This window comes from Podarcis cretensis, assembly GCF_951804945.1.
Source record: "Podarcis cretensis genome assembly, chromosome: Z".
Classification (NCBI taxonomy): domain Eukaryota; kingdom Metazoa; phylum Chordata; class Lepidosauria; order Squamata; family Lacertidae; genus Podarcis; species Podarcis cretensis.
This window is the reverse complement of record NC_137184.1, coordinates 50,274,328-50,302,114: the sequence shown is the minus strand read 5'-3', so window position 1 is coordinate 50,302,114 and position 27,787 is coordinate 50,274,328. Positions and strand designations below refer to the sequence as shown.

Genomic DNA, 27,787 nt, shown 5'->3' with positions numbered 1-27,787 from the left:
TGGTGACATTTACTTCTATTTAGTTTATAGACTTAAAAGCAGGGTTTCATAACATCATTTATTTCACATTCATGAAATTTTATGAAAGAAATATACTACATAGCATTTTTTTAAACTTACAAATCTTAAGGATGCATTCAGATGGACTCATATCCTGCCTATGCCTCTGGGGCAGGTGGAATCATGGGCTGTGAAATTTCAAAAAGTTCCACAATCTGCTCCCAGCATGCAATACTCAATGGAATGAGGCCTGAGGTTTGTGGCGGAACATAACTGCCTTGTCCTGGATCTAAAGGTTCCAAAACAGGAATCTCATCCTCATCTGCCTTTATTCTTGCAAGCCCATGTCTTACCAAGTATAAAACATGATACATGTTATCCAGGGTTTGCGCAAAAGAATTTGGATCAGTCACAAACTTAAAGAAGTTTATGGGACTCTCACCACCTTGTCTATAAAAGACTTTCAATAGTCCCAAGATCCTTTCTGCTTCTTTTATCGTTGCTTCATCGTCACATGATTCTTCCATGTCTTCTGACTCTGCAGAGTCTGTCATGGCTTGTTGCGGAGATGAATGCCCCTTGACTTGTGCCCCAACAACGGGAGGGTCAGCACTGTGGGCAGCTTCTCCCCCCTCTGAAGGCTCCGGCCCAGTTTCTGCTACTGTTCTCTCTTCCTCCTCTTTACTGTGGAATAAAAGTAATTGCGATAAGGCACCACAGAGGGAAAGCAGCCATCACTAAAACATAAGAGAATGGAATTGTAGAGATGGAGGGGAGCCCCAGGGGTCATCTAGTCCAACACCCTACAATGCAGGAATAGGCAATAAGGCAACTGCAAAAGTAGAGGGCACACATACTAATTCTCTCAATTACAGTAGAACAGCATAAAATAAAACATATAAAACTCTTCGTTCTTTTTGTTTTTGCTTCCACCATACAGCAGAAAGAAAAAGCAGGCAGTTTGACTTACCGTAGGTTATAAAAAGTGGTAAATATTTCTAAATTATTCATATAGAAACAGAAATTTAGTTTGCACCCAGCTTAGACATCCTACTGGTCAGATTCTCAGGGTGGAAGCAAAAAAAAGAAAAGAAAAAGAAAAGAAAGAGAAAAAGAAAAAGAAAAGAAAAAAAGATAGAACAAAGAGTTTGGTAACTCCCTTCCTCCTAAATGGGATGCTGGTGACCAACTAAGCCTAATAGGACAGATTAAGCTATGGTTTTAACCCCTTCATGCATGAATTAAAAGTTAAGTGGGTTAGTTGCATAAGACTGATTTATCCCACAACAGAAAAAATAATAATCTGCCAGCAGAAGGACAAGAAGAAGAAGGGGAATAATGTTCTCTTAAGAGCATGAGCTTTTTGGAAAAACAAGTTCTGTTCTTTATCTTGAATGTTTATCAGCTAAGTAGACTAAATATTTATCACCAGGCTGTTATCAGTTTTTCCTCTTCAATATCACCTCCTTCTTCAGAACAAATAATTCAAGACATGTTAATATCTCTGAGTGGAAGTTGTGTCCACTAGATCATGTTAAGGGTTAAGCCATAGAGGGTGAACCACTTTCTATAAAAGACATACAATCCCACCTTGGAAATTCTCATGGTTAAAATATTTCCTTTTGAATATTAAAAAAGCGGTTGGAAAACGTTGAAAAAGTAATTATATGAGAAACCATTCTACTAAAAGCATTAATATTTTATTCACTTCACTCAACAAATCTCTGTAATGGAGGGGCTCACTGGGATAGCCAAATAGAGGATGAAAGCTGGCAGAATCTATGGTCAAAGAGACCATACAAATCTTCATTGGCTTTTGACAAGGAAACATCCTCTCCAGTTAGCCATGGTTGGTGCTTGACATCCAGGCCATGGTCCTTTACAAAACCAACTTGCTCTCCTCTATGTTGCAGGTGCTGTGCAGGTATATGCCCAAAAATATGTGGTGGGAGGACTGCCCCAAGGTAGCAACTTTTTGGAAAGGTATTTCACTGATCACAGCACAAAGTAGCCCTCTCTGCCCTTATTTGGCTCTGCCTGATGTGTTTACACAAGAAAGGATGAATTTAGGAAGTAAGGACTTATATAACATCTGTTAACTGAAGGCACACTGCCATCTTGGAAAACTTTGAACTACTGAAATCTGGATCAGTGGTACACTATACTTTGGCAAACAGTGCTGTTAGAAGAATTATGATGCAAACTGAAAGTTGCAAGAGGTCAAAGGAAACATGGCAATTTCTATGCTTTTTGATATAACTATTTTTTTCTGCTTATTTATTTATTTCATAAAATGTATACCACTTGTTTGTAGAAAAACCTCAAAGCAGTTTAAAATTATCACTATAAAATTTACAATCGTAATTTAAAACAGAGAAAGTTAATGAGGTTCAGGTAATGGGGTACATAACAAAGGAGCCCCCTCAGTTTTTTGGCATAGTTTCATAATTAAAGACTTATTTTCAGGCTGGCAATTACACCTTTGAACCCTGTAACAAAGAAAGTAAAAGAACAATAATATTAAAAAACGTCAGCAAATCTTTTAAAAAAGTGATCTTAACTTACTGGTTTTCAGCCATTATTTTGTATAATTGTCTATCTGGTCTTGTTTTCTTATTCTTTCTTCTATTATATGCTGAAGATTTGAAAAAGATCAAAACAAAACATTAGAAAAGGCATGTTTGTTTACGCAATCCTGAAATGTTTTTAGCTTATTCTTGATTTTAATTTTCTGAATGTTTGTATAGTACTGTAGTTTTTAACTGTGTTCACTCATAATTACCAAAGCAAAATAACTCTTGAGCCGTGTCATAGAGTGTGGTGGCTTCCCCCAATTGTATTTAATGCATTTTACTTGAACATTTCTCTACTGCCATTCTCTGCATCTGGCTCCAGAAGGACTTGCACGACTTCAACGGACACGTCCCATCAATAGGGGGCTGGACTAGATGAGGCTTGGGGTCCCTCCCGGCCCCGCAATTCTGTGATGAATATAGGCCTTCACTTTTATCCTGCCTGGACTAGCCTGAGTTTACCATAAGCAAAACAGGCTCATGCACTCTCTTTTCTCAAGGTCTTCGCATGTCACCATGGCCTCGACTTCTGCACCGTTGCCAGGGAGCCAACTGAACTGGTCCGCCAGAGCCAGACTTTTGGCCAACGTGCCGCCCGCTCCAGAGGCTTTGCAGAACAACTTCCACCATCCCCCCGGTTCCCAAAGATTGGGAGAACAAGCCCGAAACGGCGCCATGAGTGCTGGGCTGGGAAGGCTTCTTCTAAACCCAATTGAGGGAGGGAGCATTTGGGGGAGGGAAAGAGTTATTTCTCCACCAGTCTCAACCCGCCCCCCGCAACCCCCTTCCCTGCTGCAATGAGGCTTGAGAGCAGCGTTTTCAAGGGGCAGTTTCGGGGGGGGGGGTGACAGCCGAGGTGCGGACAGTTAACCCTTTCCTCCCAGGACTCGCGGCTACAGCAGAAGTCTTCTGTCAAGCCGCCCTGCAAGCCCGACTCCAGCGTTTTCTTCCCATGCACGCGTATCCTTTCCAGCTCTGACACGCAAAAACCTTTGCAATGGCAAAGGATGGAGCACCACAGTTGCTCCACGCGCACACGCGAGTACACCTCGGAACAAACCCGTAGATGACACGGCGTCTTTGCAAGGGCTCCCGGGGGGCTGCAAAACCGGGGTTCGGGGTGCGGGAAAACCCCCCAACATGCTCCGCCCGGGACGAGCTACGTGTTGAACCCCTCGGAGGTTTCCCGTTAGGAGCAGAAGAGCAGCGGGGTCCCTTTCCTGCCCTCTCCAAATGCACCTCTGGAACGCCCCGGGGCAGGATTTGAACGGGAGTCAGCCCGCGAGAGCCGAGAGGGGCCCGCAGCCCACCGCTCACCTTTTTCTGCGCTCCGAATCACCGTCCGCAGGAGCTGCTTCAATCTTAGCGCTCAGCAGCGGGACAGACCTGATCGGCGCTCCTTTGAGCCGCGGAAGCAAAGCCTGTCGTGTCATTGGCCCAATCTGAGGATGGCTCCACCAATGGGCATTCAACAGGCAGCTTCGGGGATCACATTTCAAACACCTGCGGGAAACTTTCGGCACACTCCCGGCTTCTGCAGGCACTTAAGGACCCATCTTCCCAGGAGAGGGGCTTTCGGACTGCAATGCTTCGGATTGTGGGATATTCCACATATAACTGCTCCTGAATTGCCGGGTCCTCGGCGACCCTTCCAACGCCGTGAAAAGTTTCTCTTGTAAATAGCGCAGTGCCTAGTTATCTATTCTTGCTCCATATCATGAAGGGGTCTGAGTAAGGCTTTTTTATTGCTCTGGTTCCCCCCCCCCGCCGCCCCCGCCCCTACATTTAAAGCCCGATCACAGTGCATGACTTCCCCCCAAAGAGTCATGGGAACTGTAGTTTTACACCTCAAACAGCATGCAGGGAACTGGGCTGGGGCTGAGGAGCGGGAACACGGGTCAACATTGCCTGCTTGGGTCACCCCCCCCCCCGTGTCCTTCATCCTGCCAGGGGTGTGTGAGACCAAATGTGTGGATACAGAGTGCTTTCTGCTCTGAAATGTGCTCTGTACATGATGAGGACTATGGCAGTTAAACTCCATTTCCAAATGAGTAGCGTGGGAGACTCTCTGCAGACCAAGCTTTCCACAACCTCTAGAAAAGTCCAAGATGTAGATCCCAAAGCCCAACAGGTGGAGCAACTGCATGCAGCCATCGGAGGAATTCAAACTATGGAGAAGGGACACCAAGGGTCAGCTAGTCGAAGCCCCTGCAATGCAGCAATCAATCAATCAATCAATCAATCAATCGTTCAATCATTTTATTTGCATGCCACCTTTACAAAATTAAAATCATGCTCATAAACAATCATCAAAACATCAAAAAGTACGCAACCAATCAAATACTTTCCACATACATAAATCATAACATCCAAAATAAAGCTACAAAAAGTAACATCAACAAAAGGAACAACTCCCTCCCAACAAAACCACCTAAACAATGGTTCAGCTCCATAATCTCTAAGAGATGGCCACCCAACCTCTGCTTAGAACCTCCACTGAGAGTCCACTACCTCCTGAAGGAGTCTGTTCCACTTTCAAACAGTTTTTGCCATCAGAAATTTCTTCCTAATATTTGGTTGGAATATCATTTCTTATTATTTGCTTCTGTTGGTTTGGGTGCTCCCCTTAGTTTTGTCACTCTTCTGTGCACATGTTCAAGTTTGTCAATATTCTTCTTAAATTGTGGTGCCCAGATTGAGCCCAGACTGAGCCCAGGACTCTGGGTGGGGTCTGACTAAGGCAGAAGAGAGTGAACCTGCAACTTCTCTTGATCTGGACACTAGACTTCTCTTGATGCAGCCTAGAAAACCATTCACTTTTTTTGATGCTGTTTCACACTGTTGACTCGTGCTAAGCCTGTGGTCCACCAAAACCCCTAGATCCTTTTCACATGTACAACTTCAGAACCTGACATTTGTCCCTGTTCATTGTGTTAAGCACCTTGTTTCTCAAATAGGAATTCTGTTAATCTCCCCCCTGGTACCACCTTCTCCATTTAGACCACAATTTATCTGAGGGATGATGTTCTCATTTTGTCCTTAACTTCTTTCTTTATCTGAGGCACTGCAATGGAGTATTCAGGCTGCTGCCCCTTGCACCCTTTTCCCTTCACGCAGCATTAAAAAACAGTGATATAATCCAACCTTGGCATATTCTTCTGTGGGGCCATGAGCGAGGCCTTGTGTAGGTTTCTGTCTGCTGCTGTTTGTAGCTGTGATACAAACGAAACAACCCAACACTAAGAACATTCAGTTAGTTGCTTGTCTCAAGATGCTTACGAATGCAAGGCCATCATTTGTTTTTATTTGCTTAGTTTTATTTTTATTTTAAAATTCTTGGTTTATAAAAGTACGTGCATTGCCTCTTTTTGCAAGCTGTGGAGTCTTTTTACATTTGATATGAGACATTAGTGCAGTATACAGAATAAGGTTGGGGAAGAAGAAAAGAGGGAAGGAGGGGAGGTGGTAAACTTATATTCCAGGTCAGCATTTATATATATTTTTATATATCATATATATTTATAAACAATAATGGAATGGCTGAAGGGGCACTTCTCGCCGCAGCTTTTGGTGGTAGCTTGCTGAAATGCCTTCTACGCAAAGCGGCAAGCCCCTGGGGAAACCGGTTTGTTACCTCCCTCCGCCAAGCTGCCTGGCTCTGCAACTCCTCAGGGCTGGAGAACATGCTTCGTGACCACCTCGTTGGTGGCCTGAGGGACCGTTGCAGAAGCTGCAATGATGCTTCTACGCCAAGAAGGACCTAACGTTCCAGACGCACCAAGGCAACTCGACAGAGATCATGGACTGCCAGGTATACCAGTTGCCCCATTCCAACACAGATAAAATTTACGTAGAGGTACAGATAAAGGAGGGGACGCAGGTGGCGCTGTGGGTTAAAGCCTCAGCGCCTAGGGCTTGCCGATCGAAAGGTTGGCGGTTCGAATCCCTGCGGCGGGGTGCGCTCCCGCTGCTCGGTCCCAGCGCCTGCCAACCTAGCAGTTCGAAAGCACCTCCGGGTGCAAGTAGATAAATAGGGACCGCTTACCAGCGGGAAGGTAAACGGTGTTTCCGTGTGCGGCTCTGGCTCTGGCTCTGGCCAGAGCAGCGATGTCACGCTGGCCATGTGACCCGGAAGTGTCTCCGGACAGCGCTGGCCCCTGGCCTCTTAAGTGAGATGGGCGCACAACCCCAGAGTCTGTCAAGATTGGCCCGTACGGGCAGGGGTACCTTTACCTTTACCTTACAGATAGAGGAAGCCCTGTGCCACATGGAGCTTGACATGGGTTCAACTCTATTCATAATCTCGGCATGGACCTTAAGGGAACTGTGTCCTACTGGGGGTCCCAAACTCAGGCCGATCCATTCACCCTCCAGGACTTCCAGAAATGTAAGGTCCCCACAATGGGGGTGGGGACCTTCAGGGTGCAATATTGAGGGCAGAAGCGACAATTGGACTTGCTTGTGGTCAAGGGCCCCTACATAATCTTGCTGGGATTGGCATGGTTTGGACCACTGGGGCCAGATGTCACTAGGGTGAACCACACTAGCTTACAAGTGGACGTGCACCCTATATGCAAAGAGTTTCCAGGGGTTTTCGATGGGGCATTGGGACGATATACGCCCCCCCCCCCATTGCCCTACAGCTAGACACCGCCGTACGACCCATCAGGCTCAAGGCCCGCTGGGTCCGATTCACCCTGAAACCCCTCATAGACTAGGAATTGGACTGGCTCATGGAGCAAGGAGTGCTGGAGCCAGTGCCTATGGCCCCCTGGGAAACCCTGATTGTCACACCTGTCAAGCCTAATGGTTCGGTCTGCATCTGCGCAGACTACAAATGTACCATAAACAAGGGCCTCATGCCCCACGCATACCCAGTGCCAGTTGTCAGCCATGTCCTCACCACCCTGGCTGGGTCAAAAATTTTTGGCAAGTTGGACTTGGCCCAAGCCTATTAGCAGTTCCCGGTGGACAAGGCCACAGCAGAAGCACAGACGATTGTGGCGCACAGAGGAGTGTTCAGGGTAAAGCGGCTGTAATTTGGTGTCAGCGTGATGCCAGGCATATTCCAGAATCTAATGGACTCGCTCCTTAAAGGGATTCCTGGTGTCACCCCCTTCTTCGGTGATGTGTTGATTGCCGGGCCCATGCCAGAGGAGTTCGGGGACCGCCTCCACACTGTCCTGCACCGTTTCCAGACGGTGTGTCTCAAGGTGAAGTGGGAACTACTAGGAGTGCCCCAGGTGGACTTCCCAGGATTTACAGTGGACGCAGAAGGGGTCCACCCAACCGGTGACAAGGTACGGGCCATTTGTGATGCCCCAGCGCCCAAGGGCAAGACTGAACTTCAGGCCTTCTTGGGACTATTGAACTTTTACCATGCCTTCTTTTCCCATAAGGCGGCGTTAGCGGAGCCCCTACACAGACTCCTGGACAAGCGGACCCCTTGGGTGTGGGGCCAGCACCAGGAGGCCGCATTCCAGGCAGTCAAGGATTTGCTCGTCTTGAACTCAGTCTTGGCACACTTCGATGAGAGGCTACCGGTGGTGCTAGCATGCGGCGCCTCGCCCTACGGCATTGGCACTGTCCTGGGACACCAACTCCCAGACATAAGAGAGGTGCCGGTGGCATACTTTTCCCAGACGCTCACCGCAGCTGAGCGGAACTACTCACAAATTGACAAGGAGGGCCTGGCAATCATGAAGGGAGTAAAAAATTTCCATGATTTCTTGTATGGGCGGCCCTTTACCGTGGTGACTGACCACAAGCCGTTGCTCGGCCTGTTTGCCCCTGAGAAACAGACCCTCCAAGTGCTGTCTCCCGGTGTCCTCAGGTGGTCAATTTTTCTTGCCAGCTACCAGTATGCACTGATTCACCGCCCGGGGAAGGCGATGGGCCATGCGGATGCCCTCAGCAGGCTACCACTACCGGAAACAGGCCCCAACCCAGCACCTGCACAAGAGGTTATGAGCCTGGAGCTGCTTCCCGACCGCCCCATTCAGGCACAAGAAGTTGCACACCATTCCAAGAAAGATAGGGTCATCTCCCGGGTCCTGGACTGGGTGTGGAGGGGATGGCCCAGCAGCAGCCCTGGGCCAGAATTCGCTGGCTACACAACCCACAAACATGAACTGTCGGCCCACAAGGGGTGCCTGTTATGGGGAAGCAGAGTCGTTGTTCCCCAGCCCCACCGCAAAAGGGTCCTCACAGCCCTACACGAGACACACCCAGGGGTAGTGAGAATGAAGGCCCTGGCCAGGAGTTATGTATGGTGGCCGGGGATCGACGGAGAGATAGAGGCCTGGGTCTAACACTGCCAGACCTGCCAAGAATCCCACCCAGATCCCCAAAGGGCCCCAGTCCAGTCCCAAGCACCATGGTCACGCCTGCACATGGACTTCACTGGCCCCTTTCAGGGGAAAACATTCTTCATAGTGGTGGACTCCTACACCAAATGGCTGGCGGTCCCAAGCCAGTCCCAAGCACCATGGTCACGCCTGCACATGGACTTCACTGGCCCCTTTCAGGGGAAAACATTCTTCATAGTGGTGGACTCCTACACCAAATGGCTGGCGGTCGCACTGGTACCATCCACTTCTACATCCGCAACCATCCGGGTACTACGCAGGCTGTTTGCAACCCACGGGCTCCCTGACACTCTCGTCTCAGACAACGGGACTGCATTTACGTCAGGAGAATTCCAAACCTTCACAGCGCAGAACGCCATCCACCACATCTGCTCGGCACCATTCCACATCTGCTTGCCACCAATGGCCAAGCAGAACGCATGGTGCGGACCACCAAGAACACCCTCCGCCACATGACGTAAAGGGACTGGGAGTACCGCCTTGCCACATTCCTCCTAGCACAGCACAGCACCCCCAGCTCAACGACTGGTCGGAGCCCCGCTGAACTACTAATGGGCCGGCGCCTTGCAATCAGATTGGACCACCTTCACCCCGATAGAGCTCAGGATGAGGTAGTGGTGGGGGAAGGTAGGACCCCCCAGACCTTCGTGGCCCAGGACCAAGTGTATGCAAATAATTTTGGGGCAGGCCTGGCATAGTCACCAGGGTGACTGCTCCCATGTCGTATGAGGTGCTAATGGGGGGGGCAATGCTTGCGCCCCCACTGCAACCAGCTGTGGCAATGATTCCCAGGAGAAAACCGGGAGGAGGGCAGGACAGAGGGGTCCCAAGGGGACAGCTGAGCAGTGAGGCCCGTAGAAAGGCCTGTAAAGGGGCGGCTGGCGTACCTTGAGGACTATGAATGCAACCTCCCAGCTGGACTGGAACTTAGAGGGGAGGGGTGTTATGTACTGAGCTGAATCCTAGAACAATAGGATCCAGAATGCAGCAGTCTGATTGGTCTGCAGGAGCCACCCAATCCAGCTCCAGGTGGAAGTGAATCAGCATTTATATATATATATTTCCAGTGGAAGCCTCTTAAGCTATATGTGGTGTCAGGTCCAACACAACGGTGGACAGAATACTCAGATCTTCTTGCCACATTAGCAAAGGTGCTCTTCACCTCCTCCTCACTCTGGCCTTTGACACTTGAGGTGCGTATGTTTTCAGGACCCACCTTATGTTTGTGGTTGTAAGCTGTTTTGAATTGTTTTTGATGTGTTTTAAAGCTGTAATTTGCCCTAGGGCCTTAGGGTGAAGGGTGGATAATAAACAAAAAAACCAACAAAAAAAGAAGTTATCCACACTTTATTTTCCTTCCCCTCACGTCCTGGAATGGGTAGAGGGGAAAGGCTTTGGAGAAAGGGGTTGTGCCATGTCAATTTTAAATCTGAAAGGAATGCAATGGGAGTTTGAACTTGGGTTTCCCTGCAGCCTAGATGTACACACCAAAAATTTATAATACTTTTCACAGACACACACAAAAGAATCCTCAGAACTGTATAGTTTTACCCCACACAGAGCTACAACTCCCATCTCTTAAGAAACTACACTCCCCAATAGTCTTTGCCAGAGGGAGGGAGGCTCTAAATGCATGGCGTGTTTATGGACCCCTGTTTGAAACTCTTAACTTCTTTCCCACAGGAAATCATTTCTTTTATAAAAAGGATGCCTCTTCCTTCAGGGCTCTGCTGTCAGTTTTTACCCAGAAGCAAATGTAGGGTTTGTAATGATGATTGAATGCATTGTTTAAATTGGTGGCTACTTGTTATTATCCTGTTCTCTTGGTAAAGTTCAAGGGCAGCTAGATACTGCTGATGCAAGCTACTGCCTTGGAACAACGATTCCAGAAGTCCTCCAGTCTCTGGGACAGACCCACCATCCTGCCACCCCGTCGCCTCCCCTCCCCTGGCACAGCAAGCCAGCCAGGGCCAAAGGAGCTCCAGAGTCTTGTTTACATAGGATATACCAGGGCCAAAACTAGACTTTCTGTCACCCGGGTCAAAGACCCAGTTTGGCACACACACACAGACCCCATGTGTGTTTGCGTACACACACTACACACACATCATCTATTCGTAAGGGGCATAAAAAGTAGGCAATATATCATTTGAATACAAAAGAATCCTAAGACGTATTATGGCTGTATGACCAAAGGGGAAATGGGTATCCCTTACAGTAAAAGCAAATTGTTTGTCAAAAGCAGAACTTTCATGTGCAGCAATTGTCTATCTGAAATCAGGTTTTGAATTAGATTTATTTAGTTACAGGATCATTAAAAAACTGAATTTCCATAAGATCAGTCAAGACCCTCTGGTTTCCTTTTAAAATGATTCCTTTCCATATTATTTTTGTTTGATTACTGATTTCAGGAAATGATAATTTTGTAGTCATTTTAGATTCCATGTAAGGTGAAGAAATGCTTTTTGTGAGTCTAAAGTAGAAAGTGCCCTTTTGTTACAATCCTAATACCCTGGGCTACCAGAGCTTGCCAGGGAACTGCCTCTGGCAGAAAAAATGCTCACACACCCCTTGCTTTCCTGTGTATGGATCATGTAAAGTGAATCAACCTTAGCTATTTAAACACATTCAAAGTTCTGAAGGATCATAGAACTGTAGAGTTGGAAGGTACCCCAGGGGTCATCTAGTCCACCCCCTGCAATGCAGGAAACTCAGCTAAAGTATCCATGACAGATGGCCAGCCAACCTCTGCTTAAAAGCCTCCAGTTAAGGAGTGTCCACTACCTCCTGAAGGAGTCATTCCACTGTCAAACAGCTCTTGCCTAATGTTTAGTTGGAATCTCCTTTCTTTTGCTTGAAGCCATTGGTTGAAGTCCTACCCTCCAGAGCAGGAGAAAACAAGCTTGTTCCATCTTCCATGTGACAACCCTTAAGGTATTTGAAGATGGCTATCATATCACCATAGACACAGGTGGTGCTGTGGTCTAAACCACAGTGCCTAGGGCTTGCCAATCAGAAGGTCGGCGATTCGAATCCCAGTGACGGGGTGAGCTCCTGTTGCTCGGTCCCAGCTTCTGCCAACCTAGCAGTCTGAAAGCACAAAGTGAAAGTAGATAAATAGGTGCCGCTCCGGCGGGAAGGTAAATGGCGTTTTCATGCACTGCTCTGGTTCGCCAGACGCGGCTTAGTCATGCTGGCCACACGACCCGGAAGCTGTACGCCGGCTCCCACGGTCAATAAAGCGAGATGAGCACCGCAACCCCAGAGTCGGTCACGACTGGACCTAATGGTCAGGGGTCCCTTTACCTTTACCTATCACATTGCCTCTCAGTCTCCTGTTTTTCAGGTTAAACATACCCAACTCCTTCAACCATTCCTCATATGGCTTGGGTTCCAGGCCCTTGATCATCTTGGTTGCCCTCCTCTGCACATGTTCCATCTCATCAACATCCTTCTTAAATTGTGGTGCCCAGAACTGGACCCAGTATTCCCGGTGTGGTCTGACAAAGGCATAATAGAGCAGGACTATGACTTCCGTTAGTCTGGACACTAGACCTCTGGTGATACAGCCTAGAATAGCATTAGATTCTTTTTTTTCTTTTTTTGCTGCTACATCACATTGTTGTTGCTTTATAGAATCATAGAATCATAGAATCATAGAGTTGGAAGAGACCACAAGGGCCATCGAGTCCAACCCCCTGACAAGCAGGAAACACCATCAGAGCACTCCTGACATATGGTTGTCAAGCCTCTGCTTAAAGACCTCCAAAGAAGGAGACTCCACCACACTCCTTGGCAGCAAATTCCACTGTCAAACAGCTCTTACTGTCAGGAAGTTCTTCCTAATGTTTAGGTGGAATCTTCTTTCTTGTAGTTTGGATCCATTGCTCCGTGTCCGCTTCTCTGGAGCAGCAGTAAACAACCTTTCTCCCTCCTCTATGTGACATCCTTTTATATATTTGAACATGGCTATCATATCACCCCTTAACCTCCTCTTCTCCAGGCTAAACATGCCCAGCTTCCTTAGCCGTTCCTCATAAGGCATCGTTTCCAGGCCTTTGACCATTTTGGTTGCCCTCCTCTGGACACGTTCCTTCTTGAACTGTGGTGCCCAAAACTGGACACAGTACTCCAGGTGAGGTCTGACCAGAGCAGAATACAGTGGCACTATTACTTCCCTTGATCTAGATGCTATACTCCTATGGATGCAGCACAGAATTGCATTGGCTTTTTTAGCTGCCGCGTCACACTGTTGGCTCATGTCAAGTTTGTGGTCAACCAAGACTCCAAGATCCTTTTCACATGTACTGCTCTCAAGCCAGGTGTCACCCATCTTGTATTTGTGCCTCTCATTTTTTTTGCCCAAGTGTAATACTTTACATTTCTCCCTATTAAAATTCATCTTGTTTGTTTTGGCCCAGTTCTCTAATCTGTCAAGGTCATTTTGAAGTGTGATCCTGTCCTCTGGGGTGTTAGCCACCCCTCCCAGTTTGGTGTCATCTGCAAATTTGATCAGGAGGCCCTTGAGTCCATCATCCAAGTCGTTGATAAAGATGTTGAATAAGACCGGGCCCAAGACAGAACCCTGTGGCACCCCACTAGTCACTCTTCTCCAGGATGAAGAGGAACCATTGATGAGCACCCTTTGGGTTCGGTCAGTCAGCCAGTTACAAATCCACTGAGTGGTAGCATAGTCAAGACCGCATTTTACCAGCTTCTTTACAAGAATATCATGGGGCACCTTGTCAAATGCCTTGCTGAAATCAAGGTAGGCTACATCCACTGCGTTCCCTTCATCTACCAGGCTTGTAATTCTGTCAAAAAATGAGATCAGGTTAGTCTGACACGACTTATTTTTCAGAAATCCATGCTGACTATTGGTGATAACAGTATTCCTTTCTACGTGCTCACAAACTGTTTGCTTAATGATCTGCTCCAGAATCTTCCCTGGTATTGATGTCAGACTGACTGGGCGATAATTATTTGGGTCCTCTCTTTCCCCCTTTTTGAAAATAGGGACAACATTTGCCCTCCTCCAGTCTGCCGGGACTTCGCCTGTTCTCCAGGAATTCTCAAAGATGACTGCCAGTGGTTCTGAGATCACATCTGCCAGTTCTTTTAATACTCTTGGATGCAGTTCATCTGGCCCTGGAGACTTGAATACATCTAAACTAGCCAAGTATTCTTGTACTATCTCCTTAGTTATTCTGGGCTGTGTTTCCTCTGCTGAAACATTTGCTCCAAATTCTTCAGGTCGGGCATTGTTTTCTTTATCGGAGAAGACTGAGGCAAAGAAGGCATTGAGGAGTTCAGCCCTTTCTGTGTCCCCTGTTTGCATTTCACCATCTTCTCCTCTGAATGACCCCACGGTTTCTTTGTTCTTCCTTTTGCTACGAACATACCCATAAAAGCCTTTTTTGTTGCTTTTAACCTCTCTAGCAAGCCTGAGTTCATTCTGTGCTTTAGCTTTTCTGACTGTGTGTCTACACGTGCTGGCTATTTGTTTGAATTCCTCTTTGGTGGTTTCCCCCCTTTTCCATTTTTTGTACACATCCTTTTTTAATCTTAACTCAGTTAAAAGTTCTTTAGATAGCCACCCTGGTTTCTTTAGGCACCTTCCATGTTTCCGTCTCATTGGTATTGCCTGAAGTTGTGCTTTTACTATCTCCCTCTTAACAAACTCCCAGCCATCATGAGCTCCCTTTCCTTTTAGTATTACTGTCCATCGGATCTCACCCAGCACTTCCCTAAGTTTTATGAAGTCGGCTTTCTTAAAGTCAAGAAATTGAGTCCTAGTATGCTTGGCTGCTCCTTTCCGCTGTATAGTAAACTTCAGAAGAGCATGATCACTCGCGCCTAATGATCCTTCCACTTCTACCCCACTAACCAGGTCATCAACATTGGTTAGGACCAGATCTAAAATGGCTGTTCCTCTTGTTGCTTCTCCCACTTTCTGGACAACAAAGTTGTCTGCAAGGCCAGTGAGGAATCTGTTTGACCTTATGCTCTTGGCTGAGTTTGACATCCAGCAAATATCCGGGTAATTGAAGTCCCCCATTACTACTATCTCCCTTCCTTTTGCATGCTTGGCCATCTGTTCCAGGAAGGCATCATCTATGTCCTCCGTTTGGCTTGGGGATCTATAGTAAACTCCCACAATGAGGTCCCTGTTATTCTTCTCTCCCTTAATTTTGACCCAAATGCTCTCACTTTGGCTTTGAGGTTCTAAATCTTGGATCTCTTCACAGGTATACACATCCCTGACATATAACGCCACTCCTCCTCCTTTCTTGTCTGGTCTGTTTCTCTGAAATAGATTGTAACCCTCCATTTTTACATTCCAGTCGTGGGACTTATCCCACCAGGTTTCAGTGATGCCTATTATGTCATATTTAGTTTGCTGTACCAAGAGCTCAAGCTCATCTTGTTTATTACCCATGCTTTGCGCATTAGTGTACAGACATTGAAGTCCATTAATCATTCCCCCGTGTCTCTTATTTAAGGATTATTATTTTTTGGATTTTTTTTAATGTTTTTATTAAAGATTTATTAGTTTACAAAAATACTTGCATTATCTATTTTTTCAAGTTGTGCTTTCTACAGATCAGTTTCATTTGTTGTGAGACGTTAGTGTTGCATACGGTGTTAGGTTAGGAAGAAAAGCGGGGGGAAGAAGGGGGAGAGGGAATGGTGAGTGGGGTGGGGTCAGGGGGCAAAGCTTCTATTCTTCCACATAGTGTATGTGTAGGGTTTTGTGTCAGCGGATTGCTATGGTATTAGAGTCCATATTGTTAGTCTTGCAATACTAACAATATGGCTCGGGAGTATATTTGTTTGTAAGACATTAGGCCAAATTTCATGTTAGTTACTACTGCTAATAGATATTTCCACTCTAAGTAATCAGAAGCTTTGAGGATGTCTAGGGACATACCGTATTTTTCGCTCTATAACACGCACCCGACCATAACACGCATGTAGTTTTTAGAGGAGGAAAACAAGAAAAAAAATATTCTAAACGAAACAGTGGATGTATGATTTTTGTGGTTCATGCTGTGGCCACAGACATGTGATCTGACAGTGAGTTTGGAGTAGCCCAATGGAAAAATCCTGAGGATCCATGTGGATCCATGCTTTGTAACCACATTTTTGCACCACTGTGGCCCCAGGCAACAGTGGGTGCGTGATTTTTTTGGTGCAAGATATAGCCATGGACATGCTATGTAATCTGATGGTGAATTTGGGGTGACCCAGTGCAAAAATCCTGAGGATCCATAGAATCATAGAATCATAGAGTTGGAAGAGACCACAAGGGCCATCAAGTCCAACCCCCTGACAAGCAGGAAACACCATCAGAGCACTCCTGACATATGGTTGTCAAGCCTCTGCTTAAAGACCTCCAAAGAAGGAGACTCCACCACACTCCTTGGCAGCAAATTCCACTGTCAAACAGCTCTTACTGTCAGGAAGTTCTTCCTAATGTTTAGGTGGAATCTTCTTTCTTGTAGTTTGGATCCATTGCTCCGTGTCCGCTTCCCTGGAGCAGCAGTAAACAACCTTTCTCCCTCCTCTATGTGACATCCTTTTATATATTTGAACATGGCTAGCTGGACCATAAAGAAGGCTGATCGCCGAAGAATTGATGCTTTTGAATTATGGTGCTGGAGGAGACTCTTGAGAGTCCCATGGACTGCAAGAAGATCAAACCTCTCCATTCTGAAGGAAATTAGCCCTGAGTGCTCACTGGAAGGACAGATTGTGAAGCTGAGGCTCCAGTACTTTGGCCACCTCATGAGAAGAGAAGACTCCCTGGAGAAGACCCTGATGTTGGGAAAGATGGAGGGCACAAGGAGAAGGGGGCGACAGAGGACGAGATGGTTGGATAGTGTTTTCGAGGTTACCAGCATGAGTCTGACCAAGCTGCGGGGGGCAGTGGAGGACAGGAGTGCCTGGCGTTCTCTGGTCCATGGGGTCACGAAGAGTCGGACACGACTAAACGACTAAACAACAACAATCATATCACCCCTTAACCTCCTCTTCTCCAGGCTAAACATGCCCAGCTCCCTTAGCCGTTCCTCATAAGGCATCGTTTCCAGGCCTTTGACCATTTTGGTTGCCCTCCTCTGGACACGTTCCAGTTTGTCAGTGTCCTTCTTGAACTGTGGTGCCCAGAACTGGACACAGTACTCCAGGTGAGATCTGACCAGAGCAGAATACAGTGGCACTATTACTTCCCTTGATCTAGATGCCATACTCCTATTGATGCAGCCCAGTAGTAGTAGTAGCAGCAGTAGTAGTCTTTTTATTATTGTTTCCATCTATAGATGGAAAGCTCTTCAGAAAGCTTGAAGAATTTCACAGTAAATAAAAGTATATAACTCTCTAAGCAGTGAACCCAAACATTTATTAAACAATATAAAATCAAAATATACAATACATTTATTTCTCAAATTCACATGCCACCACAAGGTGGGTTACAACATATAACACAATAAACTCTCTCTCTCTCTCTAATATCACATAACATAATAGGCACCAAATACAAAAAAGTTATGCAAACACAATTATAAGCAATACATACTATTATATAATATGTAAGAGTGCGCGATACATAGTAAATACATACTAAAAAGTCATTTCACATTTTATATAATGTCATCTCTGCGGCAAATATAAGATAAAAAAGGTACTGTATCTAACAACAACAAAACCCTGAAAAAGGGGGGCAGGAATCAGCAGTAACAGACTTCCGGAGGCGGCGTGAACGGCAATGGCGGTCTCCTTCTTCTTGTGAAGGGGAAGCTCCGCAGAAACGGGTCGTCCGCTACGGCGAAGCCGAGACCCTTGTTGGAAAACCGCAGGCAGCGGAAGCCTGTGGCCGTGGGGCTCAGCGGGCACCATCAGCGCACCCCGAAATCGTAAAGGGACCTCGTAAGGGGTTCCGGAGTGTGACGGGTTGGCGCGGTGCTGTGAGTCGATCGCTCTTTCTGTGGGGTGAAGCTACAAAGCTGTTGTTGGTGAGCGCTGACCTTTTTCCTGGGACTATTCGGTTAAGAAAACAACTACCCGTGAGTAGGTGAAGTTTAACGAACCTGTGATCAATTGGAAATAGAGTTTGAAATTTGGCACTGAAGCGGGAGGCGCAACCAGGAAGTCCGTCTCCCGGCTCTGTTTAAGGTTTCAAAGCAACGACGTTTAAGCCTAATGCTTTGGAGATTGTGACTTTAAAAACTTAAATCTTAACATCAAACAGAAGATCCCCTCTCAAGAAAATTGAGGGGGAAAGGGATAAATTCGACTTTTGCCTCTTCACTTGTGGATTTACAAAAACTTTTGAACTCCCGGCAATCGGGCTGCCAAGTTGTTAGAACTAACAGGCTGCTTTGAACTGTTATATTGTAACTCGCACTCTTTGGGGACATTGTAACTTTATTAGGATTAACTCTGCAAAAGTTAAAGATTTTGGAAGGTTTTCCGGAGATTTGCTACTGTGTAAATTTCTAAGGGACACTTTGAAAATTGAGAAAGACTTTATAAATTGTGACTTTAAAGATAAACATAGTGTCCCTCTAGTGGTGTACTGAAACTGCGCAACTACTGGGGGATTTTTCCATCTTTGGATTTGGGGATTTTCCATGGGAAGAACTGACTGTGGGATTGACCTTGACTCATAGACAGAAGTGGGATGAGTAGGACAACAAGATCAACTAAAGCCAAAACACAGTAGCCTAGCATAATTTCTCAGTTACGCAGATCATCTGTTCCCAGTCTCCCAGTGGCACAAGAGGAAGACTTAGATCAAACTAGGCCTGAAGGAATGGCCTCAGGAGGGGACTTTACTTCTGTGTTAAATAAAATTTATGAAAAATTGGATGGCCTAGGTAAGCAAGTGACTGAACAATCAACTAAAATTGATCAAAATACAGCTAGTATTAATAATCTAACTCAGCAAGTGAGTTCAAATGCACAAACCATTGGGAAACTTTTGGAAGAAACTGCGTCGAATTGGAAAACACTGAGAAGGCTAAAGAGAAAGTAGAGGCTGTGCAACAGGAAATAAAGCCGATGCGCAAACAAATTGGGGAACATCAGGACTTTCTGTCTATGATAGAATTGAAAAATAAGGAGAACAATTTGAGAATTAGGTCAGTGCCAGAACTTGAAAAAGAGAACTTAAGTGAGTATCTTACACAGGAATTTAAAGAATTTTGGGCCCTGGAAGAGGATAAGGATTTTAAGATAGTAAGTGCGTTTAGACTTGGTAAGGGAGGGAGGAAAATCAGGTCAAGAGACTGTTTGATCTCCCTCAGATCGAAGGAAGAGAGAGACAAGATATTGAGTGCGCACTTCCAGAAAACTTTAGAGATCCAAGATTCAAGAGTGGAAATTTACAAGGACATCCCCAAACATCTGCTTGAATTTAGAGCTAACTACGGAGACTTAGTGGCATTATTGAGAAGCAATAAAGTTGTTTTTAGATGGGAATTCCCCGAGGGGGTATCTTTTTCATATAAAGGGAAAAAAGTTAAAATAAGATCAGTTGAAGATAAGGAAAAATTTTTGAGTGACCACGGAGGAGACCTTCAAAAAGAGGTTGAGGAAGAATTGAGAGCCTTAAGATCTGGAGTATTAGGCTCAATACTACCACCTCTGGGATCTGACCAACCAGGGAAAGCGATACCACCGTCAAAGGAGGAAGAACTTTTGGGAGCAGTAGGAGGGAAGTAGAAGTACAGTATCATGTCTCTGCAACTATTAAGTTGGAATATTTGTGGTCTAAATTCCCCAGAGAAGAGGAGGAAGGTTTTTCATTTATTAAAAAAGGAACAATTGGACCTAATTTGCCTACAGGAAACACATGTGATTAGGCTTCATAGGAAATTTTTGATTAATAAAAGATTGGGCCAGGAGTTTATCGCATCGGATAAGGTTAAAAAGAGAGGAGTGGTCATCTATGTAAAAGAAAGCCTATCACCAAAATTTATTTTTAAAGATGAACAAGGAAGAATCTTGGCAATTGAAATTCAAACTCAAGGAGAAAAAATTCTGATTTTAGGAATCTATGCACCAAACGAGGGGAAATCGGAGTTTTACAAGAAGTTGCATGAGACAATGTTGGATTATATGGACTATAATAACATCATCATGATGGGAGATATGAATGGAGTGGTATCCACGAACATGGACAAGGCACAGAAACAGACTGTAACAAAAGAGGGCAGACTACTAAAAACTTTTTTTGAACTGACTGACAATATGGACTTAATTGACATATGGAGAACCAAAAACCCCCTGGAAAGAGAAGGAACATTCTTTTCTGAAGCCAGATTGACATGGACTAGAATTGACCAGATATGGATAACTAGAGCACTGGCACCTAAGATAAAAAAGGTGGAAATCTGCCCAAGAACTTGCTCCGACCACAATGCTGTAAAGATGGAAATGAAACTAACACCAACCGGTTCCTTTAGATGGAAGATGAATGACACCTTATTACGAGACCAAGAGATTATCAAGAAGGCCCAAAAGACACTGAGAGACTATTTCGAAGTAAATTTGAGAACTATGGTGGAAAAAAGAGTAATCTGGGACGCAAGTAAAGCGGTTATGAGAGGGTTTCTAATCCAACAGAATGCTATAAAAAAGAGGACTCAAAATAAAAAAAAGGATAAAATTTTGGAAAAAATAAAAGAAGGGGAGAAGAAATTAAGGTCGAAACCCAATTCTAAGGAGATTCTGAGAGAAATTAAATTATACCAAGTACAATATATGAAATTGATAAATCAAGAAGTGGAATGGAAAATAAAACAGATGAGGCAAAGGACATTTGAATCGGCTAATAAATGTGGGAAACTGCTAGCTTGGCAGTTGAAAAAAAGACAGAAGTTAAATACTATTACAAATCTTGAGATAGAGGGGGAAAGTATTCAGAATCCTGTGGAGATTAGAAGGTGTTTCCAGAGATACTTTAAACAACTTTACACACAAGGGCCACAGAAAGAGACTGATACAGATCAATTTTTAAGATCTAACGGATTACAAAAAAATTCTCAAGGAAAACGGATAATGTTGAATTACGCAATTACAGAACAGGAGATTGAAGGTGCCATTCAGAACATGCAGCTGGGCAAGTCTCCAGGGCCAGATGGGCTAACCTCCAAGTACTATAAAACTTTGAAAGACTACTTAATTCAACCATTAAAGGAGGTCTGTAACGAAATCATGGAGGGGAAGAAGGCGCCGGAGTCGTGGAAAGAAGCTTTTATCACACTTATACCAAAACTAGAGTCTGAAAAGACACAACTCAAGAACTACCGTCCCATATTCCTTTTAAATGTGGATTACAAAATCTTTGCTGACATTTTAGCTAACAGACTAAAAAAAGTATTAGTAGAAGAGATTCACAAGGACCAGGCAGGCTTTCTCCCAGGTAGACACTTGTCTGATAATACAAGGAATATAATTGACATTTTGGAAATATTACAAGTGAATATCAACACAAAAGCTGCCTTAATTTTTATTGATGCGGAGAAGGCCTTTGATAATATTTCTTGGAACTTTATGAAGAAAAATCTTAAGGGAATGGGGGTGGGACAAGGGTTTGAAAATGGTATAAGTGCAATCTATTCAGAACAAAAAGCTAAATTGATATTTAATAATGTGATGACTGAAGAATTTAAGATAGAAAAAGGAACACGACAGGGTTGCCCTATCTCTCCATTACTATTTATTTCGGTCCTGGAGGTACTGCTGAATATGATTAGAAGGGACCGTTTGATTAAAGGAATTCAGGTCGGAGCCAAACAATATAAATTGAAGGCTTTTGCAGACGACCTAGTTTTGACATTACAGGAGCCAGAATCTAGTACGAAAAGGGTATTAGAACTGATTCAAGAATTTGGTCAGGTGGCTGGATTTAAATTGAACAAGTCAAAAACGAAAGTTTTAGAGAAAAATTTAACACAGACTGAAAAAGAAAGGTTTCAGAATGAGACTGGTTTGACCTTAGTTAAGAAAGTGAAATATCTGGGGATTAATATGACAGCTAAAAATTTGAATTTATTTAAAGACAATTATGAGAAATGTTGGTCAGAAGTTAAAAAAGATTTAGAAATATGGTCTAATTTGAAGCTTTCCTTGCTGGGTCGAATTGCAGTTATAAAGATGAATGTATTGCCAAAAATGTTATATTTGTTTCAAACTTTACAGATTGTGGACAAGATGGATTGTTTCAAGAAGTGGCAGAGAGATATCTCTAGATTTGTCTGGCAGGGCAAAAAGCCCAGAATAAAATTTAAAATATTAACTGATGCGAAGGAAAGAGGGGGGTTTGCCCTGCCGGACTTTAAACTTTATTATGAATCAGCAGCATTCTGCTGGTTGAAAGATTGGCTGCTTCTTGAGAACACTGACATTTTGGATTTGGAAGGTTTTAATAATGCTTTTGGATGGCATGCATATTTGTGGTACGACAAGGTTAAAGTGCACAAAAATTTCAAACTTCATATTGTCAGGAAAGCATTATTCAATGTCTGGATAAGGTACAAAGATTTATTGGAAAATAAGACCCCAAGGTGGTTGTCACCCATGGAGGCAAAGGCTCTGAAAAGGCTCAATATGGAGGCCAAATGGCCGAAATATTGGGAGATATTAGAACAGGAAGGAGACAAAATGAAACTGCAGAGTTTTGAGAAATTAAAAGACAAAGTGCGAGATTGGCTTCATTATTATCAAATAAGAGAGGCCTATAATTTGGATAAAAAATTGGGCTTCCAGGTGGAAAAATCAAAACTGGAAACAGAACTGTTAGAACCTAAAACTAAGATTCTTTCAAGAATGTATAACTTGCTGTTGAAATGGAATACTCAGGATGAAACAGTTAAATCAGCTATGATTAAATGGGCACAGGACATAGGTCATAACATTTTGTTTGCTGACTGGGAAAAGTTGTGGACCACCGGTATGAAATTTACGGCATGTAATGCCCTAAGAGAGAATATTATGAAAATGATTTATAAGTGGTACAAGACCCCAGTCAAGCTTGCTAAAATTTATCACCTGCCTGATAACAAATGTTGGAAATGTAAAGAAACTGAGGGTACATTCTTTCACCTTTGGTGGACATGCCCGAAGATTAAGGCTTTCTGGGAGATGATATATAATGAACTGAAAAAGGTATTTAAATATACCTTCCTTAAGAAACCAGAGGCCTTTCTCTTGGGCATAGTCGGCCAATTGGTGTTAAAGAAAGATAGAACGTTTTTTATGTATGCGACAACAGCAGCAAGAATACTCATCGCAAAGTACTGGAAGACACAAGATTTGCCCACCTTGGAAGAATGGCAGATGCAAGTAATAGACTACATGGAATTGGCAGAAATGACTGGCAGAATCCGAGACCTGGGAGAAGAAGCGGTGGAAGAGGACTGGAAGAAGTTTAAGAACTATCTGCAGAAATACTGCAAAGTTTATGAATGCTAAAATGATGTTGGATATAAAAATAATAATGGCATTAGTGATACAGTGTTAAAAAGTATGCAAAAACGTAATAGAAAAAGGGCGAAAGATTAAGGTTATATTATGTCAAAAGTAAACAATATGTTAAAGGTGTTTAAACATAAGGAGGAAAGATCGGAGACATAATAGAAGTGATTTTAATAATTAGAAATGAGTTTCGAAAGAGGGTAAGGATTTGCTGTATCTGATTGGACAAAGAGGAACACAAAAAAGGGAGGCGTGAGGAAGTTAAGAAAGAAAGTTTTGTAAACATGAATTTAAAAATTGGAGTTTTTATTTTTTATTTTTTCTTGATGTATATCTGTGACTGTTTCTGCTGTTCTGTATTTTTTTGATGTTTCTTCTTTTTCCGTAAAAATAAATAAATATATTTTTTTTAAAAAAGAGAATTATTCAAAAAAAAAAAAAAAGGAATCAGCAGCAGCGTTATCTGAAGTTCAGAGACACAGTGGGAGAAGGAGGGGGGGGCAGAGGCTCCAGGGCTCACCTCCAGGCTCCCAAAATTGTGGGCTCTCTTCACCTAGGCTTTTCTTGTTTAATATTGTTAATTTGATCACAGCCAGAACTGTATTTTGAATATCATTCCTTTATTATATTTTTATCATTTATTTGCTGTATTTAGTTTCTGTACATCCCTTTGATTTCTGGATGTTTAGTGGTCTAAAACTCATAAGAAATGTTTTGTTGCTCAATTGTAAAAAAAAAAAATTAATCCTGTAAAATAAATTAAAAGAAATAGGCTTTGTTTCAGGAGGAGATGAACTATTTGATGCAATGTAGGATTCCCCCATACTTCTGAGTGGCATAGGTAAAGGTAAAGGGACCCCTGACCATTGGGTCCAGTCGTGACCGACTCTGGGGTTGCGGTGCTCATCTCGCTTTACTGGCCGGGGGAGCCGGCCTATAGCTTCCGGGTCATGTGGCCAGCATGACTAAGCTGCTTCTAGCGAACCAGAGCAGCACACAGAAACGCCGTTTACCTTCCCGCTGGAGCGGTATCTCTTTATCTACTTTCACTTTGATGTGCTTTCAAACTGCTAGGTTGGCAGGAGAAGGGACCGAGCAACGGGAGCTCACCTCATCGCGGGGATTCGAACTTCCGACCTTCTGATCGGCAAGTCCTAGGCTCTGTGGTTTAACCCACAGCGCCACCTTCGTCCCTTTCTGAGTGGCATACACACATATAAATACATGCTTTTTATTCAAATAAGAACTGAAATCCTGTCCCCACGACAGAATGCAAAACATAACATTTTATTACTGTTTGTCTACCCTCCTTAAGTCAGATCAATTACTCCTCCTCGCACCTCTGCTGGAATCTAAAATCAGTGAACCCTACACAAAGGCTAACCCCAAAAGGCAATGCACTCCAATAGAGCGCATAAAATTAAATCAAGGACAACGCAACCCTCCTACCACAGAAGTAAAGGCATATAAAACCTTCTCTTCTTACCCCGGGGCCCTGCATCACCAAACATGGAGGCTTTCTGCCTAGAATGGTTCTCTTCTTGTCAGCCTTGATTTGACATTTGTAAAATGGGAACAACAGTGACCTCAGTTCACAGAGTTATATATTTACTTATTTCTTAAAAAGTTTCCACTGCTTGGCTGTAGAAACAAAACAAAACAAAGCTCAAATCAGCTTTCAATAAGAAAAAATAACAACAATACAGTAATTTTAGATTTTTGAAAAGATAAAGCAGTAGACTAAAAATAGATTTAAACTCACATCAACTTTGTAACTAAAATGTTTTATCAGATACTGTAAAGCATATGGTGACTGCGCCTACCTGATCTCAAGAGGCAGGGAGTTCCACAGTGTAGGTGCTGCCACACTAAAAGGCTGAATTCTTATAAATGTAGAATGGGTACTTTGTGGCACCTGTAACTCTGCCAGTTAAAATGCAATTGCAAATTAAAAATCCCAGGCCACAAGCGTGCTTGCTGCTTACTGAGCAGAAGCAGTGATGAATTAACATGCAAATAAAAAATGGAATTGCCTTCCACCCTCCAGTGCGGATCTGACCCTGCAAAGCAGGAACCAGTCAATCCCAGTAAAGTACAGGTAACTGCATTCCCCTCTCCACCCCACCAGGGGGCAACTCCACAGTGCAGAGCCTGACTACTCTCAGCCGAATGTTTGGATGTTGCTCAGCCTTTCTCTCCAGCGTTGGTGGAGATCAGGTGGGGGAAGGGACAGGGAAAGTGACAGGGCGCAACAGACAGGACCCCAAACCCAAAGATCTTTCTTAATTACCTGGTACCCCTTAATTGTTCCTATTAATAAACAAGATGATAGCTTGCATCCTCTGATTTCGCAAAAGGCCCTTGTCTTCCAAGCATTTCTGACCACTGGTTTGACAACAACATAACCTGTGTCTGCTCTGTTTTACCTCACATTGCACTGGATTCTAAGAGCTGGGTGTCCTATCTGTACCAAGTGTTAAAATAGTAGTAATTAATTAAGTTTGAAAGAAATGAAATGTGTTTCAGTTTACTCTGGGCACCACGGAAGCTTCATCTTTGACTGCCCATCATGACCCACACATGCAACAATTTGATGGGGCAGTCCAGGAACAACTAGACACCCTGCAGAAGCAGGTTGTGACTCCTGCAATGCATGTCACTTCTTGCATCCATGATTCTCAGCCAAGCAAAAATGTATCTTTGCACAGGGCACCGTGTCCCTCCTGCCATGTAGCTGACAGCCAGGGGGGCTCAGATCGAAGTTGCTCCAAAGCACAATATCTCTGACAGCAGGAAGAGGGAGCAGCCAGATGTTGGTGAGCTCCCAGCTCCCCTCATCCCTGGTCACTGGTCCTGCTGGCTGCTAGGAGCCCAACATCTGGAAGACCACAGGATTTCCCTTCTCTGAGTCACCTTCCTCTTCCATTCAGTCCTGGCTTTTATCCCTTGCCCCTGACACCATATGGCACATCCAGCACACATCTATAGCACATTATTTTCCCTAGAGAACATGGTGGACTGTAGTTTGGTAAGGGTGTGGGAACTGTAGCTTTGTGGGACGAACTACAGTTTCCAGGACTATTTGGGTAAAGTCATGCACTTTGAATGTTATTTCAATGTTTGGTGCAACACATACACCATACAACCAGAGCAAAAAAAATATGTTTTGTGTGTTGGACGTGATTTAAATGGATGGCACACATCTGCCCCAGAGGCAGAAAAGAGAAAGGTAGCATTAACACTCAATCAGGACTGCTCCCCACTTTGGACCCACAAGGCACAGGCCCTTTGCTCTCTCCCCGGACTCCCCCAGCAAAGGAGTGGTCCATTCTGTGCAGAAGGAAGGAATAAAATATCAGAGATTCCCCGACCAGCTCCCTCTCCCGAAAGCTGCCCTGGCCAGAATGATCCAACCCAAGAGAGCCTTTGGTTAGCCTTCCTGCACGCCCTGCCACGCACACAATCGCCTTGTTTTTATTAACTTTTATTTATACAGTACAGTGCTGTCAATGCACAAGGCTCCGCACTCATTTAAAATAAGCCACACAGTAAAAAGGGCTTTGGTCTGAAGGGCTCAGCTCACAAGTCCTGACATCTTAAAATGAAAACGGAACATCCGGACTCAACTTACCCTTCCCTGAGACAAGAACGCGATGCAATTCACCCCCACTTCGCATTTTTCGGGGGGGGGGAGAACCCCCCCACACATTTATTGGGGTGGTTGAGGTGAGCGTGTGCTATTTTAACGTTTTCCTCTTCAAAAACAACCGCACTGAGTATCGCAGGCGCGCGCGCAGAACTGCCTCCACGGCTCCCCGCCCGCGATCCATAATGCAATGGAGGAAGAAGAAGGAGAATAAGAGAATGACAGCATCTGTTGCATAAACTCAGCCTTTCGCGTCCCCAATAAATGGGAAGCTATTACCTCTCCAAGGGCCCAGCAAGGCGAGGAGGTTAGGGCAGTGCCCCCGAGAGCCCCTCCCTCCCTCGCTCTCACGCGCCCCCCACCCCAGTCCGTTCATCCCTCCGAATAACAAAACACAAGAGCAGCCTCCGCGCGAAACTTCCCACGCGCCCTGACTTGCGCGCGCCAAGAGCAAGGAGCTCCGCGAGGCTCCACGGGCGCAGGGAAATGGGGAGGGAGAGAGGGCGCCCCCCGCCCCGCTCAGCTCAGCTCAGCTCAGCCAAGCCCGGCCTCGCCCTGGCCGATGCCCCCCCCCCCCAAGCTCTGGGCGGTGCCTGCTCCCCGTCTCCCCCCGCTCCCAGCAGCCTTTGCACTCTCGCTACAATGAAATTTGCAAAGTTTTTTCGGTTTCGGCGCCATTTTCGAGTGGACTCGGAGGTGAGGAGGGAGGGCGGGGAAAA

General features: G+C 44.8%; 1 protein-coding gene across 2 annotated transcripts; it reads right to left on the bottom strand.

Annotated features, from left to right (window-relative positions):
• LOC307208286 (non-structural maintenance of chromosomes element 4 homolog A-like) lies at nucleotides 1-27,601 on the bottom strand. Of its 2 annotated transcripts, none has more exons than XR_013835043.1 (3): nucleotides 3,891-4,335; nucleotides 2,566-2,635; nucleotides 1-684 (listed from the first exon to the last, which is right to left on the bottom strand). XR_013835043.1 is itself a non-coding variant. In XM_079962948.1 (3 exons), exons 1-3 carry the CDS (start codon nucleotides 27,097-27,099, stop codon nucleotides 159-161), a joined length of 642 nt encoding a protein of 213 aa, XP_079819074.1. In that variant the 5' UTR covers nucleotides 27,100-27,601; the 3' UTR covers nucleotides 1-158. The 2 variants fall into 2 exon arrangements, 1 of the variants encoding a protein (XP_079819074.1); XM_079962948.1 differs by lacking the exon at nucleotides 3,891-4,335 and adding an exon at nucleotides 27,054-27,601.
• Between the last annotated feature and the right edge of the window lie 186 nt (nucleotides 27,602-27,787).